We start from the raw sequence: 19,832 nt of genomic DNA, 5'->3' as shown, positions 1-19,832 counted from the left end.
CTACATTTCCCATACACACACATATATATATATATATATATATATATATATATATATATATATATAAAATGTTTGGTTTTTTTATTAAACATGTTTCTTTATTCAACCTACAGGCCTGTTGCTTATAATACAGTTATGTCTGACTGCTTAGGGGTGTCAAACTGGTTCCAGAAAGGGCCGTGTGGCTGCAGGTTTTCTTTCCAACCAAGCAATAGCAAAACAGACTCCAGTCATCTCATCAAGTCATCATGTTTAGACTGGACTCACTTGATGAGATGACTGGAGTCTGGTGTGCTGTTGCTTGGTTGGAAAGAAAACCTGCAGCCACATGGCCCTTTCTGGAACCAGTCTGACACCTGTGGCTTAGACAGTGCAGTTTTTTTTTTATATAATTTAATTTTATTAATCTCACACTGGAGAAATTTCCCTCTGCATTTAACCCATCCCCCTTGGGGAGCAGAGGGCTGCCATATTGTGCCGTCCATGGGGCAGTGTGGGGTTAAGGTTTTTTGCTCAGGGACCCAGAGTGGCAGTCTGTGGGAGTGGGGCTCGAACTCAGAACCTCAGGATTCCAAAGTCAATGCCCTAAACACTAGCCCCCACTCCCCCCTGTAACCAAAAAGATGTAAGGTCCTATTTAAACAACCCATAGGAAGACATGAATTAATTGATCAAATTTACAGTATTGTTTCAAATGAATGGTTAATAATTGTAAGAAATCATTAGGAAACATTAAATGCCCCCACAAAAAACAAAAAAATTGTGTCACAACTCAAACTCCTCTAAATTGTTTTGGTTGGTAATTAAAAATAAATATGCAGCTTTCCTTTTATAAAAATAAGATGGTTAAAGTGAAAGTAATAATCAAGTTGTAGTAACACTTTCTGTTACAATTCTGTTGTTACAATTTACTTTATTTTATTGCTTTTAAATTTCTAAAATGCTTTACCCATAATTCACAGACAAACTTTGGTTTATATGTAAAAAAAAAAAACAAAGCAAAAAAAAAAAAAAATCCCCATCAGACATTTGTTTTCCTCTCCTAGAGAGAGAGTATGGCAGTGTTTTTTTTTTAATATTTTTTTATTAAAGGTTTTTGATTTAATGAGCCCTCCTAAAGACTCCAAAGCAGAAAAAACAGAGCAATATTTGTACATAGCTTGCAGATAGGACCTTGGCTGTTTGCATGAGATTTGTGATTTCAAGAATGCAGCTGTTGTTGTTTAAGAATGGTAGTGATTAAACTCTTAAATATCCAAGTCACAAACAGCTTAGTCCAACAGAAACATTACCGTCTACATGTTTAGATTAAGGGGGGAAAGATATGTTACAAACAACAGGTTGGTGATCGTTTAATTTCTTTATTAGCCTTAAGTAATTGGTATGTTCCTTTAAGAGATAAAACTTAGATACTTGCATCAGAAATATAATTATGCATTTTTTATGCTGACTGGCTTGTAGATTGCATTTACTGCTTGTGATGGAGACTCAGAGGAATCTTCTTCAAGTTGTACTGAATAGTAAACTTGGAAACTTTCCTTCAATAGATGGAATTAAAAATGACTTTATTTTGAGGCTATTTTTGTTTATTTATCTCCTCCCATTTAGCCAGGATGGTGCTGGAAATGACAGGTTTTTTTTAAAATGGGAACTTGGGTGAAAATACTAATTAAAGCATTTCTGTCCCTACAGGGAAGCTGCCAAGAGGCTGTTTTGCACATTTCAAATGGAAGTTTAGAGAGGGAATACTGCATCGTCCACAATCAGTCCTGGACTCCTCTCCCAGAGACGCTCGACACGGCTGTAAGTTCTCACCCCTCGAAGCAGTTCTAGAAACCACAGCCGCGCTTTTCCCCTCATACTGTCTATGTGTTGTGGTCTTTTAGACGGCATTCCCGTTGGTGAACCTGACCTCCACCCTGCTGTGCGATGCCTCAGGAGTCCGTCCAGATGTTGTCAAGGACAAAGCGTTGGTGGTGATGAGGGGCGAGTGTGATTTCAGCCAGAAGGCTCTTGTTGCCCAGAGCCTCGGTGCTAAAGCTTTGCTCATCGCCACCAACACAACAATGGTAGGACGTTAAGATTACTTTATTTTTTTATGGTGGAAAAAAAAATCCAGCTCAATTCTGTTCATTGGTTTGATACTTCCTTAGAGTCACAGGCCCAGAGCCTATGCCCCCTCCACTGTACTTCAGATGCTCCAGATGCTTCTGCTTTAAAGTATCTGTTTAACATATACTGATGGAGGTTTATCTAAAGAGGGAAACCTCTTTGTAAAACAGTAGATAATCTGGCAGGGATAAAGAGATTGGTGCAGTTTGAGCTCTGAATCTGAACAGATGATGGGTGTATTCGATTTCTGAGGCTACTTCCTCCAAGGACCCAGTCTATCTGAACTGAAAATAAAGAGTCCAGAGGAGTTCTTGCTGTGGATTCAAATAGGTCCAGCCTTCTCTGCTGTTCACCGCCTGTACGCTCTGTTGCCTAGCAACCAGTTAACATACGAAGCAGGCAAAGAATGGATGCCAAACTTCTCAATACTGTTCTGGGTGCTAATTACATTTTTGAGGAGCTTCAGCAGCAGAACCATCATCACGAATATCAGATTTGTATTCCCCACAGTGCACAGATATCTGTCCTTAAATTACAGCCAAACCCATTTACACAGGGACAGATAAAAACCATTAGATAAATCAAACTTTACCCGCCATATATCTGACTTAGTAACCATTTTCATTTTCACAACTATTTTCATTAATTTCAGACAGAACTATTTACATACAAGTATTATAATAAACTGCAATTAGGATCACCATTTTTCGGCTCCATTTCCCTTTTTCCTCTGAGCGTGGAGCAGCCGGCTTGCATGGACTCGCAATGAATCATGGGATACTCGAGGCTACGTAGGATACAGCGGACCTGTCCTTCATAACAAAAAAAGAAGGATGCATTTGTCGGCCGTATATCGAGGAATCTTCCAATCCGAATAGCCCACATCGCCGCGCTATGATTTAATCGGCCAACAATTCTGGCCTTTGGAGAACGCAGCCCCTGGATTCAAACTCAGCAGATGTGTCTGATATTATTTCCCTCCAACCAAGTGAATGTATGACAGCCTTGTGTGTACCGACTCTTCTGCTCCGCAGTTCACTCCGTCAGCTAATGAGTCTGAGTATGGAAAGGTCCACATTCCTCTGGCTCTCATGAGGTACAGAGACTTCCTGGCTGCCAGGCAGGTAAGACAGCTTCACTTTTTATTTCTGCTCATTATTGGATCTGTTCAAACTTGTTGACGCATCAGGCTTTTGTGATGTTAAAGTAATATGGCTCATGTTGTTGTTTTTAAAATGGGGATCCTGATCTAAACTGGTATTTCTGATGCACCAGGAGTTTTTCCTGATCAACAACAGGTTTATAAAAGCCTCTCTACACACTTCTTTTTTTTTTTTAACCCTCAGGTGTTTGGCGAAGGAATGCAGGTGAAGTTGTTTGCGCCGCCGTATTCTAAGATTGATCCCAACATCGCCATCATGCTGCTGATTTCCATTGTAACAGTGGCTTTGGGTGGCTACTGGAGTGGAGCATGTGAACGGTGAGAGCTGGTAGCGAACAGAGCTTCACCCTAAATAGGAATTACTTTGCCAATTAATCTGTTGATTATTCTTTTTTATAATCGGTTATCAAAAGGTTCCTTAAAGAAGTTTTTTACAAAAATAAACTAGGTGAAACTAAAACTTTTCCACTTAAGGAGTTCTGATAGAGTATATAGTCAGATGAAACGTTTTTCTTTTTTATCTTAAATGCAAAATATTTATGTATATTTTTAGAATTTTGGCGTAATTACTCCTCTCATTAGGTTTCTCTTTCAGCAAAAGGCATGTTTTAGAGTCTATATTCTAGTTAACCATTAACTATTACTAAATTAGTTGACAATTATTTCAATAATCAATTAATCTGATCAATTTTTTCAGCCTTAATCCTAAAGATTCTTATTTCTAAAGCTCAGCCTTTAGTAAAAGCTCACCTTTCATTTCCTTCTTTTGGTTTTTATCAGTGCAAAGTTGATTATATCAAATCATTGCAGCTTCTTTATGCATGTCCTGTACTTTTCTATGTATTATCCCGTTGGCGTGAACACAGTCCTGCTCAGAGAATTTTCTTTTGAAGTTGTGAGAGTTGCTCTTTGGCGTTTTAATTAGATTTGATGAAAATTTTAAGCCTCTTAGTATAAAATATGTATTTTGATCGAGATGAGAAATCTGCATCCTGGTTTGTTGAAGTACTAATAGTTTGTGTACAATCATTTAAATAAACAGTCTTAGTTTTTGGGAATATATAAGCTCATGAATGAGCTTGGAATGGCTTGAGAATAAGCCATAGAAAAGAAAGTAAGTAACAAACTGTAATTTCAGGTGTTTTATAAAATATGTAAATCAGGAAATTGTCTATATACCAAATTGAACGATTGTTGCTCTCTACTTCAAAAAACACTTTAGATTTTAAAATCAAAATCTATTTAAAAATGTTTTTCCATTTTTTAATTAAAAATGTAATGTATAACATGGATGTTTAAACACCTCATTTTATTTCAGTGTTAAATTATGTTTAAATAAACAGATTATAGTTAAAAATGTCTCCGGACATTTACTGGTTGTTGTTTTTCTTTATTTGGACCCCGCTGATTTTTAATTGTTTACCTCTGATATAGTGTATGAAATAATGCAAATGTGTCGGCAATGTTCAGTGCGTCTTATTTCAGTAGATGTATAAAAGCATAAACTAGCCTTTATACTTTCAGTTCTCCATTAGGAGCAGGACTGCAAATATGATATTTTTTCTCAGTAAAGACACAGAAACTACTTTTTTAAGTAAATAAGTTGTTTATTCTTGATATTTAAGTTAACTTTTGTGTTTTTTTTACTGATCAGCAAGGATTGTGTCCACTGCCCTCCTCCTGCATTATAATTCACGTATTCTCAATCGCATCTAAAGCTCAAACTTGTTGCCTTTTTCCATCAGGGACCGACTGAATAGTTGCGCCGCAGGGGGAGGAGGAGATGGAGAAAACAAGGCGGACAGCAACAGGCTGTTCCTGTACTCCCCCCTCAGCGTCTTGATCTTTGTCATCTTGATGTGCGGGATGTTGGTGCTCATGTACTTCTTCTATAATATTCTGGGTGAGTTGAGCAGAGAGAGATCACTCTGATACAAGTTTCTGTTTTAATGTTGGGATCATTTGTTTTTTCTTTTTTATAGTTTACATCATTATCGCCATCTTCTGCTTTGCTTCTGCCTCTGCACTGTTCAGCTGCCTGGATGCGGTGCTGGATAAAATAGGCTGCGGCACTTTAAGGTAGGAGCATCACTCTATTTAAAAGGGAGCAGCCGATTTGTTGAAATATGAGCAAATTGTCTGCAGCATTGTTGAGATAACACTGAACAACTGTATTTCTTTTAAAAGTGTAACATTGAACACCTTTAAAGCTAATATTACACAAACACAAAGGGGGTCTTTTGGGGGTTTTGTTATTAAGTTTCAGCTTTAGCAAAGGAAAAAAAAAAACACGTCAGGCAATTGGCGCCTCCGCCGCCCCGGGCATAATTTAATACAAAAAAACAACAAAGAAACAATCATATTGTCTCTACACCTGATTATTATTAAGTTCAAAACAAACCGATCAAATTAATCCCGTATTGTCAAAGTCCTGAAAAGAACAAGTGTTTAGAAAAAATTTCGTTCCCCCCCAAAAAAATACAAAAAATAAGGCGTCCAAAAAATAACTCTCGTAGCTCCGCGTATTCGGTTAGAGTCCCCCAAAAAAAGTGTCTCACAAAAGTTGTGAAAATAGCAGATCTAGTTCAACAAATCATTTTATTGGTTGTAAAATAAAGGAATAGTTTTAGACATATAAGGTCTCCATCCCAAAGCAAACACTTCCTGATCTACTATGAATTATGCATTACACACAGATCGATAAAATTTTAATTGATTGAAAAAAAAAAAAAGCAAAGAAAAAAACATTCTTCTTTCTAATTTGGCAATTTTGGCTTTATTTCTGAGAATTTACCCCATTGTTACTGCTGCTCAGGGGTCAAAGTAGATTTAAATTCACAGGGTTTTTATAAAGTTAAACAATACAGAGAGACCCTCCATAATTGCCTTGTAATGCCATGGCGATCCAGAACTAAATTGAATGAGTATGTAATTAAAATGTTTAAATATTTAAAGGAAACAGAGGAAATGTTTTAATGACAATACAAGGAAACCTTTACATCATATGTAAATAGAAACAAGCACTATGAGGAAAAACATATTTAAAGATCTATGTACCTTTTCATCTGGCTCTTTATCCAGAAATAAACAGAATGCAATGAAATATTTTCTTTTGATATAGTTTTGGTAGAAATTTAAGAATAGTATCACCTCTTGTAAGCTGAAAGAAATCAAATCGTAATAGTTAGACAAAGGGATTTTTACGCTTGGTAGAGGATGATCAGCCACAGGGTTTATTAAGTAGTGATGGAAGAGCCAAACTGCTGAGAGCGAACCATCAGAGTGGAGCGTAAAGCGCAGACTCCGAGCTCCGCACACAAAGATGCATTTCAGTCAAAGCACAGATGGGAGATCAGAGCAGAATTAGCCAGAGTTCAGCCCGCAGTACCGGAGCTTTCTGGGTTATTTTCTCAGACTCTGTCTCTGCTGCTATGATCTGTGCTCCTGCAGCATATGCAACGCTGCATAGCAGGTGGGCGGCAGAAGCAAACAAGACGCAGCTACACGGCTGATATTGCTTTGCTGATTACAGCACAATGATTCATTTTAAACGTCTGACTGACCACCCGCTAGTTTTTATTAAGTTTCGTTGATGAAAACTCAAACCCATGACTAGTCAAGTTTTCGACAACAAAGATCCATGTTTAGCTCGTCAGTTTTTGTTATTGTCATGACAAAAAGGAGCGTCTATGAAATGATTTTTATCGTTGTAATCGCTGACGAAAACAACACTGCTGGCTGTTTCGCCGTTACGTGCTGGAAGCAGAGGCTGCGGTATCTGGGCTGGATTTGTTTATCACCTTAGCTGAAGTCTCCGGGGCGGTCGCTAAACTCTATGCTGGTAGAGCTTCAGGAGTGAATGAGATCCTCCCTGAGGAGCTAGGATACAAGTGGCTATCCCCCAGAGAGACGGGGAGACCCGATTATTCCCGGAGGCACTATCTGTACATTCAGCTCATATACATCCGGGTCACCCTCAATTTTAATTTATAAAAAAAAAACTCGTCTCTGCCGGAAATGGGATCCTACACTGCTTCCTGGAGCTAATTTTTTCGGCTTTGGATTAAAACATAAATCTAGTCTTTTTGAGTTTAATTTTTTTTCCTATCATTTTACCCTTATGGTATGTAGTGTTTAATCTATAATGATAAATGGTTAAAAAAAAAAGATAAGCAAGCAGTTTAACGGGGAAAATTTAAAAAGCATTGTCTGAGAAAATTCATAAAAAATGTTTTAAAGATGTGCATTAGCATTCTTTAGTCATTTAAGGATAAAAATAAGTACTTTTGGTACCATGATTACATTATGTTTGGCGACCTGGATGAATATCTGTTTGCACAAGCGCAAATGAGCCGATGGTACGGATCGTGCTCACAATGGATCGTGCTTCCGATAGGGATCCTGCTCACTACTGGTCGTGCTTCCGATACGGGTCGTGCTTCCGATACGGATCGTGCTCACTATGGGTCGTGTTCACTATGGATCGTGCTTACGGTACGGATCGGGTAGTGACAGGCCCTTCCACATGATCCAGAGGAGTGTGTCTGGGCAGAGGGGAGTCTCTGGTCACGACAGGAAGACGACAAGTATGAATAATATTTTCAAATTAAGCTCGTTGTTAAGTAATTACCATAAGAAGATCTAAAGAGGTCATGTGTTTACGTTGTGGGTGGTTTCACACAGCTCTTATTTTTCTGTGTCAGCTTGTGTGTGTCTGTGTGATTCTAGATTAGAAGCTGTTTGATAGACTCTGTATCCTCGATGTGTGTTTGTTTCCAGTTTTTCTGTCCGAAACAAGAGCTTCTCAGTGAGATCCATCCTGCTGGCTGCGGTGTGCATTAGCGTCGCTGTGGTCTGGGGAGTGTACAGAAATGAGGACAGGTACTATCATGTCAAACAAAACGCATCACCACACAGTGTATGCTCTGCTTTACTTTTCTTTCTGCAGACGAGCAGAATTAAATCTGAAAAAGAAACGCATCAGTTCAGCAGATGCTTTATTGCAGGACCGTATCAATTCTGGGTTTATTCATAGACACTGATTGTGATTATTTCCTGCAAATTTTACCGGCTTTTTGCAAAATGAAACCCCCACCCTCGCTTATAATATATTTACTGTTCAAAGTGTGATTTGAAGTTTTCTCTAAGAGCGGGTTTGGATAAACTGGAGATGCACTAGTCAGACACGCTGTAGCTTTCTGATTAGTTTTCTATTTTCTATATAGATTAGAAATGTTGTCTCAACAGTTAAATGTTCAGCATAAGTTGTTTTTTAAACAGCCAAAAGTTACGGAGCTTTTTCCATCTGTATCAACTAAAGCTTAACAATGTTTTGTTTTATAGGTGAATAATTTTCTAAAGTCACAGTAGTTTGTAAATTTGAAATGGAAAAGTTCAGGATTACTCCTGCTGGTTGGATCGGTAAACCAATCATGTTTTGTAAGGTTATCTAAACCAGTGTTTTTGTTTTTAACTTTAAAAGTATAAAGCGGGTGGACTTGGCTCCTGGACTTGTCACCTGCTGGACATCAAGCAGCCTGACTGAACCGCTGGTTCCCTCTTTGGAGAATACAGAAGCTTCTCACACTTTGCTTCCTCTGACTTCATCTTTAGTATCTTTACTCCTACTATAAAAATCTAAGCTGCTCATCTTGTCAATCTTAAAATCAGCCAATTACTGTCAGCAGCTGATACTTGGTCCACATCTGATTTAAAAAAAAATAACTGTTTTATCCTCATAGTTGGATCTGGATCCTGCAGAACCTGCTTGGCTTTGCTTTTTGCCTTAACTTCATGAAGACCATCACACTCTCCAATTTCAAGGTATATTCAGAGAGACTCAGCCTAAGTGTTAAGTCACTTTGTCACGTTTTATCATTCTGTAAAGTGAATTATATTGGTTTTTTTAATCATTTCTCTGATCTGGAATCTGTTTTTAATTAATCCACATTGTGTGTTTTTCTGACAGATCTGTGTGATCCTGCTGAGCCTCCTCCTTCTTTATGACGTCTTCTTTGTGTTCATAACTCCTTTCTTCACAAAGGTTCGTAGAAAATCATTTCAGTTTTTCTTCTCTTTTTAAATCAGTCCTATTTATTTTGAAAGTTTTTTTCTTTTTATTTATTTAAAAAAAATTGTTAGAAATTATTTTTGACATTAACTGAACATTTGAAAAACATCCATTTTTCTGTACTTTTGAAAACATTGTATAAATAAACATTGGTCTGTGGCCTGGTCTTCTTTTTTGGATCCTTTCATAAAGCAATGAGAAGTTGAAGTTAAATATCCTTGTTTTGTTTTCTTCTCAACAGAATGGAGTTAGCATCATGGTGCAGGTAGCTCTGGGCCCTGATGCAGCAGGGGAGAAGGTAAGTTTCTTTCTCTGCCTTATATTATGGTGCTATATTTAAATGTATTTCTAAACTTCTGCCCAAATATTGGGGAAATGCCTGACTTGTCCAGTTTCATTTCTATAGTTTCATACAGAAGCAGCGAAACCTTTGAAATCATAGCGGATATTGTTCAGTTTCACTGCCTCAAATTAAAAAATCTTTTCTTTTTTTAATTTAGTTAATTTGAGAAAATCAATCGAAAGCTTATTCTAACTCAGTGACTGAAACATTTCATGCTGCTGAACCATTGAACGCCCACATATGGTGATTCGTGTCATATTTTGTTAGATTTGGGGAAACAAGGGCACTTTGGAGAAGTTTACCTTCACCAGGGGTTTGTGGCAGACAGACTTCCTAATATGTGATCACTGCTGGAAACGGCTCATGGCAGCAAATCTGATCGGGCTGTTCCGTTTAATATTTTTTATTTTTTTTACCCAAATGTGGAAGTGAAACTAAATTAATTAATTCCTCAGTAATGTATTTGTTATCTTGACTGACTCCCATAAATAAAAGCAACGATTCCCGGCATGAAATTACAATTCTTAATTATTAACATTTCAAATTTTTTCTCTGGTCACTTTAAGTACTGATTTCCTGAGCAAAATTACAATAACGACAAAATGTTTAATTGAATTCAAAAAGTAAGACTCTCAGTTCCAATGCTAAAAGTAGAGTATTGTTTTTATTACATAGATCCAATAAAACTAGATTGTTAATCTAAGAATCTAGTTTAAGTTTAGGTGATAATCTGCTCTATGCTATTGTTTTTATTCCTGCCCTGTAAACAGCCACTGGTACCAGAAAAGGTCATATCTAAAGAAAAGCTGCAGTTCATAAGGTGTTATGTATTAGGAAAGTTCAGTGGAAGGAAAAAAATGTGTGGGAAAATGGATCACAAACAGGGATAACTTGTTATCTTGAGCGAATCGCGAATATAAAAAAAAAATCAATTCAGACAGTCAGGCTTTCATAAGGCCTGCAGCAGGAAGTCTTATAAAAACAAAATGTTTAAAATGTGTAAAATCGCTGAAATAAAAGAACTTTTTAATGATTATTTTCTAATCTTTTGAGATGCAGCTGTGTTTTGGCCTGGAGAAATGACTTAGTTATGCTTTTTTTTTTGTTTTGTTTTGTTTCCTAAATAGTCAATCCTCCTTAGCTGAAAATATAAAAAGTATAAAGAGATGTGCCGATGTTTGTAGCTCAGGGGTGCAGCAGCTCTTGAGTAATAAGCCCCTGTGGAACTGTTAGCAGCTTTCTAACCATGCAGGCTGTTGTTATTGCCCTGAGGGAACAGCAGACGGATCTACTAACTGTGCGCTGGGGTTGGGTGGGCTCTGTCTTAGACACAAGGTAACATGGTGGCGATCCCTGCTGAACCCCAGGCTCCTTCAGAGAAAGTAAGACTTGACTTGTTACCCATCCACTTCCTTTCTTCTGTCCGTTTGTTATGCTGCATCCTGAGTTCACTGGGCAAAAATGGAGGCCTGGAGTCCTTTAGTCTAAGAGGCTTTTTATCATTTCAGTATGATTGATGATGCAAGAATAAGGGATGAGTTTAGAATTGGATATTTTCCCTGTTTGGCTACCTCAATGTATTCTAGTATTTTCTTTATCACTATGCCATCACTAAATTCTTTCATCAAAGTTACTGAGCTAATGACAGTGGTTGTTAAAGGAGTTTTTTGACTCTGATTTCCTGGGCAAAAGTATCAACCCATGTGACCTGAGGCTATCGCAGTCATAAAGGCATCACCGCTTTGTTTACCTCCATCCAAACGGCTACTTTAACATTTAAGAAAAGCCTTGTGATGTTTGCAGATACCTGTGGTGATGCGTGTCCCGCGGTTCTCAGCTTGGGCTCAGAACCTGTGTGGGATGCAGTTCTCTATCCTCGGTTATGGAGATATCATCGTTCCAGGTGAGATTTCTCTGGCTACTTTCACACCACAGCCTGAAGTTACCCAAATCCGATTGTTTTTTTTTTTTGTTTTTTTGCCCATCCGCAAAGTGGATCTGATCTTTTCATGACAGTCTGAACAACACAGATCTGATTTTTTTCCAATGCGACCCAGGCCCCTTGGCTATGTGGTCCGATACCAATCAGATTTTTTTCAAATGCGACCTGTGTGTGAACGGCCAGGTCGCATTTATCCAACCTGAATGCCATTAGTAACCGACATAGGTCTCTATTCTGTCTTAGTACACAGAAGCGGCAAGGAAAACAAACTCCATGGTTTACCATCTTGAAAAGATTGAGGTTTTAAGGTTTTGAAAGATCTCTAAATGCGCCCCAGAAGCTTTTTGCATCCAGCTTTTTGAAGTGGAAGAAATGGGGATAATTGAGCTAAATTTGAACTCAATGTTACTGCTTTCTTTGTTCTTCTAGAAATCACAGATTAATTCCTTAACTCAATCTCTCATTTTGATTTTAACCAACAGGTCTCCTGGTGGCCTATTGCAGCAGGTTTGATGTCTGGATCAACAGCAGGAGGAAGATCTACTTCATCAGCTGCTGCATTGGTAATTTTCCTTCTCCAGGTTTACTGCTTAAATTAAAGGTGTCTGTTCTTTTTTTCTCATGTTTTTATGTCCACCCTCCTTCCTCCATTGCAGCCTATCTCCTTGGGATGGTGCTGACCTTTGCGGTGATGCTGCTGTCAGGGATGGGCCAGCCAGCCCTGCTCTACTTGGTGCCTTTCACTTTGATAACTTCGGCCGTTGTTGCAGGGTGCAGAGGAGAGATGAAGCATTTTTGGACTGGAACAACCTATGAGGTGAGAAGAGCAGAAAGGGAATTGGTTGCATAATTGGTGTTTTTATACTGATGAAAGTGTAATACCCCACATGTTACCATGCTGCTATTATTTCATGTGTTAGACCAAGATAAATAGTTAAAGAGCCAGTTTCATGCAAAATAAATTTAAATGAACTATGTTATAATTCAGTTTCTTCATCAAAATCATGCACAGAGTAGCGTTTTGCTTGATTCATCCATCTCTGAGTGCTCTCTGAGCTGCAGCATTTCCGATCTATAAAAATGAGCGGTTGGTGAATATCTATGCAAGAAGCCTGTCTCCAGGAAGCTGCGCCTGCTTTGTAAACGAACACCCACTTTCTCAGATCAGGGAGTGGCAATATGAGGCAGAGCGCCACCATCATGACGAAGTGGCCCCTTTGGCAGCTCATCTGCACAGCGCAGCAACTTTTACTAAATATATCGGGGAGTGTCGGCCTAGTACAGGGGTCGGGAACTTTTTAAAAAATCTATGAAAAATAGATTTTTTGGTTTGCTTATTTTAATAGGGTGTGCAGGAGGTCAATCAGACATTCAATATGTTTTCCAATGCTGTAAACATTTGTATAATAAATAAATTTAAACAATACATGTAAACATGTATCTCAATGAAAATGTGCATCATAGCCATAGAGATCAGTGAGAATCAGTCAAAGCCTGCAACACATGTCTAAGCGCGGCGCGCTGCTAGGCTAAGGAAGCGGCAGGGGTGTCTTTGTCCATGGATCCCAAAGGGGGAAAAAAAACGAAGATACCTGATGAGAACAGTGGATTCAATGAAGAATGGACAAAATAATTTGCTTTCATTATCATTGCAGAAGGATTGCCTGCATTTTTGCTTTTGCACGAGAATGCGTGAAATAATAAAAAATAATGCGATTGCAGAACTTCTGGATAAATTAGAGAAAAGCAAAGATAGATTTAAGAAATGGATTGCATCTCCAAACTCCACTACTGCTGCTAGTTTTGTTTCAAGCATGAAAAAGGTCGTCCACAGATCAAACAGGTAGCGCTCTGATGCAAGTATGTGAATTTTTTTTCCATTTTTTCCCCCCAATTGCTCAAAATGAAAATATCACCAAGGAACGCTGGTGATAAAGGATGTGGGATTTCAGGGTTAGAGAGTTCTGCTCTGATAGATGTCAGTTCCTGCTTGTTTCCTCATGACTCAATCAACCCCTCCCAACAGAAACACGTCCACCATAGAAAGATTCCTTTATGTTGTTTTTATAATTTCATTAATGCAACAAAACCTAAACTGCACAGTGAAGTGGCGCGCGGTGAGAGCGTTCACTGCTCCTCCCTCTCCTCATGCTGCTATGTGACATTTGCTCCAGGATAAACATTTAATCATGAATGCTTATTATATATATATATATAAGCCACATAGTCCTTTTCTATAGTGGGATAATACACTTAGAGCCCGTGTTGCCATGCAAGGCTTATATAAGACTTTTATATTTTTGTGGCTCCAGACAGATTAATTTTTTCGTCCAATATGGCTCTTTGACCAGTTTGGGTTGCCGGCCCCTGGCCTAGTAATTAGAGCAGTGCGCTTGTGCTCTGAGATGGTTGCAAGTACCCGGTTCGATCCCCACAGGCTGCCACTGTGGGTCTCCTGAGCAAAGACCCTTAATCCCACACTGCTCCCTGGGCGCAGCACAACGGAAGCCCACTGCTCCTCAAGGGGATGGGTTAAATGCAGAGAGTAAATTTCTCCAGTGTGAGATCAATAAAGTTCAATTATTAGTATTATATAAAATCTGTTTTTTTAAATTTTTTTTGGGGGGGCCGTCAGAGGTCTGGGACTTTGTTCATCCTTCAGAAATGTTGTGATACGGCGATGTCATAACCATGCATCTTAAGTATGGAAGGAAAATGATGCATTGTTTAAAAGAAACTTCAATACATTTAATTAATTTCAGAATCTCATTCACCCACCTTTTCTCTGATACCCTCAATAAAATAATGTAACCAATGCCTGCAGAACTTTCCCTTCCTCTCACTGTGCAAGTTTTGTAAAGTTATATATAAGACTATTCAATGCCAAACTATGCAACATTGAATTAATCATCTTTGGCTTTTCATCTTTAAAAAATTAAATGCATGCACGTTGATTTAAGACACCAAATCGCTTATTGTAATAATGCATGTTATTTAAGAGCACCTTTTAAAACACTAAAGGCTACTTTACTAATTAGTGTGGTTTGAGTTTGGATTTAAACTGATTTAAACTGAGAGATGAAAAGCTCCTTCTGAGGTGAAATAAGGGAACAGGAAGATGAATTGAGGCTGTTTTCTCATAAGTCATATGCTTATAACATATGACAATAAGCAGCTCTATCAGCGTGCACCAGATCAGGATATGACATCAGTCCGTCCCTCACCAAAACCAATTTGAAAGGAGAATTTTTAGACAGTCGTGGGATGGAAGAGTAAAGCACAACTGATGACTTACAAAACTTTGGAGGAGCTGCAGAGCTCCAGATCTCAGGTGGAGGATTCTATTGTCTTCACTGCTGTTAGTAATGCAGCTAATAAATCAGATTTTTATGGAAGAAGTTGGAGAAATATCCAAAAGGGGCTGAATTTAATTACAAATATCTCATTTCAAGTTTTTCTTTTCAACATTATAAATCGGTGTGTCTTTTTTCTTTCTCTTTACTCAAGGAGTTGGTAGGGGAGTGACGGCCTAGTGGTTAGGGCATAGCGCTTGGAATCCTGTGGGTCTGAGTTCGAGCCCCACTCCCTCGGGCTGCCACTCTGGGTCCCTCTCTGCACTCTGTGCGCCGCAAATGGCATCCCACTGCTCCCCAAGGGGATGGTTTAAATGCAGAGTGAATTCCTCCAATGTGAGATCAATAATTATTTTATTTATCGAGTGTTTTTGTTCACAAAATCTCAGTAAGCCGGCCTAAAGTTCTCCTTTTCAATGTGACAAATGATGAAAAGTAATAGTGCTTATGTGAGGCGCTGTATGGCCGCTGCTACCACTCAGGATATTCAGGTGCTTCTAAACAGAAACACAGGAAACCAATATGCTTTATCTGCAAACCATACCAGCAGCCAACGGTTTGTTAGTCTGTTCCGCTTAACTATTTGTCTTTATGAAGGTGCTGCATACCTACGAGCCAAACCTTTTCTACTGCAAGCTCTCTGCACGCTCCGTTATCCATCCATGTTTGCTTTAGCCAAACAGTAGAAGCTAAACCTCCATAAAGCTGCAGTCACTCTGTATTTCTGATATCTTAGGGCTATTTTTATGGGACACCATTTTTTTGGCTGAAAGGTACTTTAGAGTAGTATTATTCTACGTCTTTCAGTGATGATGACTCACACTTCATGGTTCTCTGCTGTGGAAACATCCGGGTAACTACTGCAGCATTACTCGTACAGTGATTCGAATCATTTTAGTCTATTTTATAGCTAAGTTTATGATCTATGAATAGATTTCTATAAAGTTTCTCAAAAAGCTCAATTTCAGGTCTGACAAAAGAATTAGGTCAACTTTTTAAAATGCTGATCCCAGCAGGGTGAGGTTTATAGTTTAGCTGTTAAACTGCGTTAAAATGTGTTTCTCTGTCTGTCGGAGTGAGGGGAGCAGGAGCAGCAGGAGAAAGATATGATTTTGACTTTGATTAATTTTCACCAGGTTTTGGATTCACCCAGGGAACCTTTGCTGCCAGGTGTGCCCCCCCCCCCCACCAAACACAGACCCCTTCCTTTGCATATTTCCTGTCATTAGTGTTGCTTACCGTGACGCATAATCATCTGTCTCTCATAAGCATTTCTTTTTTTCTTCTTTTTTTTTTTTAACCTCTTGCTAACTCCTGATTTCCAGGGTCAGTGTCCTGCTGAAAGTCTAAATAGTTTTCGTACATCTAATAGAGTAAATCTGCCATGTGGAACAGCAAAGTGCTTTGCACCAACTGACCAGCAGGGGTCTCCACATGACGACAAACAAATCTGAAAAACTTTGAAGCCACACTTTGATGCAGGCTTGTATTAAAAGTCGTGGCCCTGGAAAAAAAAATTATTTTTAACTTCATCTCTTAATTTCTGCTTTTTGTGTGTATTATTTTTTTTACTTTTATCCCTGCATTTATCCTTTTCCGTCAACAGGAATAATGATTATTAAGTTAACATTTTCCTTTAACCTTTGGCATGCTGTTGCTTGCAGTTAGCGTGGAAGAGCTATTGCATGGATTATGGATTTGTGGTTGGGTTTTGCTACAATTTTCTGCCTGTCTGCAATGTATGCATTGATCAATATGGTTTAAAATCGCATTTTGGGTGATCTATTTTTTTTTGTTTGTTTTTTGTGTTTAAGCTGTTACCACTTAATTCTTAAAATAAATAACGCTGCCTGACCTTTTTTTTTTTTTTTATCTCCACCCCCAATCGCAGAGGGAAGAACTGACCGCTCCGTAGGGGAAAGCTGCTGAGCCCCGACTTCTGGATCCTTTTTAATTATTTTTATTTCACGTTGCATAGCAAGGGAACACAAATGTTTATTCTGACTTTTCCTACATTGTGAACTCACTTTAACTGACTTGATTTGGAGCTTGAAAAGTGCTTGAAAGGGGAAAAGAAGATGATGTAATTAATCAATCTTACAGTACCTAAGAGGTCTGTTATATTCACTAACATAAATGGCAATGGTTTTGCCTTGATGATAAAAAAAACAAAAAAACAAATCAGAATGCACTTTATAATATTTGGCTTAATGGATGTTTTCATATGGGGGGGTAAAAAAAAATATATACCTGCAGTATAAAACTAGTTTGATAATTGAGGTTTCTGTATAATCTTTTTGTAAAGACTTCTTTCTTTGCCTTATATTAAAGAAATGTCTTAATATCCTGTGTGTGTGTTTTTGTTTTGCGTATTCTAATTATTTATTCTTTATTTCTCTGCATGAACAGTATAATTTGGGAAGCATTTTAGAAGTTTTTACAGACAAACACGTCATGTTTTGTAATATTTAAATATATACAGCTGGGCTGCAAATATTATTTTGCAAATCAATTAATCTGTCAATTTTTAAATTTTTTATTAATTGATTAACAATCAGAACACCAAAGGCTCCATTAAGAAAACTTTTCACGAAATTAAACCAGGTGAAACTAAAACTTTTCCACTTGCAGAGTTATGGATAGAGCATAATGACACACAAAGTTTTTATTTATTTATTTTATCCTAAATGCAAATTTTATTTTATTTTATTTTTTTACAATTTTGGTATAATTTGATCGCTCTCTCTGCTAAAGGCATGTTTTAGAGTCTCTACACTGCAGCTTATGATTATTTGATTACTACATTAGTTGACGATTAATCCGATTGTTTCTGCCCTAATATGCAGTACACACAATGAAGTAGTCGCACCCCAAATCTTTTTCAAATTTGTTCTGTAGAAGCTGCTTGCTTAATTATACTCTTTTAGATTTGTATTTGATGACTAAAAGTAGCAGATAACTGAAATGGAAGAAATTGAAACATGGTTTTTAAAATGTTAAACAATATAAAAACTTAACAGTGGTGCGCATATGTTTTCAGCACCATTTGTATAAATTCACCTGTTCTGTGATGGGGATAGAGGTTTAATAGCAAACATTAGTGATCAAAGCCCATTACAAAGATTAAAGAAGATGGCATAAAGATCATAACAATATATCCCAGGTTTTAAATGCCAATTAAATCTACCATCAAAACTTAAAAAAACAAGAACAAAATTTTTTGTTTACGTTTAATCTGATACTCCTTAGGGTGAAGCACGGTGATGAAGCGTCTTACTGTAGGGATACATTAAGCCACATTGCTGAATATAAACGCACCCCTAAATGTTCAGATGTTCATTTGTAAATACCTTTTAAAACCAAAAAAACTTTCTTCCACCTCACATTTTTACACTACTTTGAACTGGTTCTTAAATTCCCAAAATGCAGTTTGAGGTTGTAAAATGTAAAAAGTTTATAGTTTTCTCAAGACTTTACATTTCCATAAACTCCATTTCTGTATAACATGAGAATATGAATATATATAGAGAGATTATGTATTTTAAACTGCCTTAAATCACATGATTTACACACAGTGATTACTGATTTCACCTGTCTCTTCAGGGAAAGGCTGTTAAATTATCATTTAATTTTCATTAGAAAATCCTGAGACACTGACTATAGTACAAATATTACTTTAAAGTTGTTTTTTCATCAAGAAAGGGATTTCAAAATGTTATAATCTGTGTCAAATCTTGAGACACATTTTTATTAGCAACAGTCATCCAAAGCAGATTGAGAAGGAAGAAAAGGTGTAATGAGTACTTCTTCTAAGGGCTTCGATTTATTACTAACAAATAGTTGTTTTTTTTTAAGTTTTGGGGGAATTTAGAAAGTACTTCGTTATATGCATTTTGGGAAAACTGAAAATCGGTCAAACTAGCTGGCATTATGATACCAAGGTGTAAAACGCAAGGATCATAACGGAGAGGATGTAAAAAGTATAGAGCTTTTCTCCATTAAAAATAAACATTCATTCAGCGCATATGAATGGTTAGAAATACATCCTTTTACAGTCAGTCAGGGGCGGATTTAGGAAATTTGGGGCCCTAGGCAAAGACAGGCAGGGGGCCCTCTGAATTAAGAAGAAGACACATAAAAAAGGCCCATTATACAGATACAGAAATTTTAACAGAACAGAAATACATTATTTGTTCTAGGTTTTGTCCCTCTCTTCTTGTCCCTTATGTTGTTGTTTTCCTCTATGTTTTTCCTGTGTTTCTAAAAAAGGCTACGGCAAAAGTAAATAACCCAGTCCTTCCTTCCACTGTAGACAAGCCATGATCTGCTTATCTTGTCTCGATTTTCCATTTGGATGAAATAATAGCTGCATGAATCATGACAGCAGACAAGATAGAGGAGAGCAGGAGGCGGGGTTACCAATCTACTTGCTCTGGAGAGCAGAGTTTGCTGCTTTTAGATGTCTCCAAAGTCTCCACTAGCTGAAAAAAGTCGCTAGATATGGTGCTAGGTGCTTTTTTGAAATAAAAGCGCTAGAGGGGTCTGAAAAGTTGCTAAACATAGAGACAAGGTGCTAAGTTAGCTCTTTTAAATCATTTGTTTTCAAATGGTTAGCTGCTTCTTTTGGACCTTTCTGAACATGTGCAGCAAATGGACTGATCCAATATGGTAGACACTGAAGGGGGGGCTGAGACACATTTGATATAAGCGTTCTGATGGCATTTTAGCGAAAAAAGATTTTTATCAAAAACTTAATTAATGTGCACAAATAAGGAATAGTTGTATTAACCATACATGTAAACAGAGTTGTATGGGGCCCCCAGGAACTTGGGGCCCTAGGCAACTGCCTA

The 19,832-nt window shown here is 37.8% G+C and overlaps 1 protein-coding gene across 3 annotated transcripts in view; it reads left to right on the top strand.

Moving 5' to 3' along the window:
- Nucleotides 1–17,141, top strand: part of sppl2a (signal peptide peptidase like 2A) — an 18,408-nt gene extending 1,267 nt beyond the window's left edge. Inside the window, exons 2-17 of one of the 3 annotated variants that reach the window (XM_015397558.1) lie at nucleotides 1,693–1,803; nucleotides 1,887–2,069; nucleotides 3,147–3,236; nucleotides 3,459–3,592; nucleotides 5,020–5,177; nucleotides 5,257–5,353; nucleotides 8,054–8,155; nucleotides 9,016–9,097; nucleotides 9,243–9,317; nucleotides 9,586–9,642; nucleotides 11,016–11,069; nucleotides 11,491–11,590; nucleotides 12,112–12,192; nucleotides 12,286–12,446; nucleotides 16,119–16,152; nucleotides 16,874–17,141. In XM_015397558.1, coding sequence (XP_015253044.1) covers nucleotides 1,693–1,803; nucleotides 1,887–2,069; nucleotides 3,147–3,236; nucleotides 3,459–3,592; nucleotides 5,020–5,177; nucleotides 5,257–5,353; nucleotides 8,054–8,155; nucleotides 9,016–9,097; nucleotides 9,243–9,317; nucleotides 9,586–9,642; nucleotides 11,016–11,069; nucleotides 11,491–11,590; nucleotides 12,112–12,192; nucleotides 12,286–12,446; nucleotides 16,119–16,152; nucleotides 16,874–16,911 — 1,557 coding nt within the window. In that variant the 3' untranslated portion in view covers nucleotides 16,912–17,141. The remainder of the gene's footprint in view (nucleotides 1–1,692; nucleotides 1,804–1,886; nucleotides 2,070–3,146; nucleotides 3,237–3,458; nucleotides 3,593–5,019; nucleotides 5,178–5,256; nucleotides 5,354–8,053; nucleotides 8,156–9,015; nucleotides 9,098–9,242; nucleotides 9,318–9,585; nucleotides 9,643–11,015; nucleotides 11,070–11,490; nucleotides 11,591–12,111; nucleotides 12,193–12,285; nucleotides 12,447–16,118; nucleotides 16,153–16,873) is intronic. The other 2 variants (XM_015397560.1, XM_015397559.1) reach the window with 2 other exon arrangements.
- The last annotated feature ends 2,691 nt before the right edge of the window (nucleotides 17,142–19,832 follow it).

The sequence above is a fragment of the Cyprinodon variegatus genome, unplaced genomic scaffold, assembly GCF_000732505.1.
Source record: "Cyprinodon variegatus isolate N-32 unplaced genomic scaffold, C_variegatus-1.0 Scaffold870, whole genome shotgun sequence".
In the NCBI taxonomy this organism is placed as follows: domain Eukaryota; kingdom Metazoa; phylum Chordata; class Actinopteri; order Cyprinodontiformes; family Cyprinodontidae; genus Cyprinodon; species Cyprinodon variegatus.
Note: the sequence above shows the minus strand (reverse complement) of the source record. Positions and strands in the feature narration are given on the sequence as shown.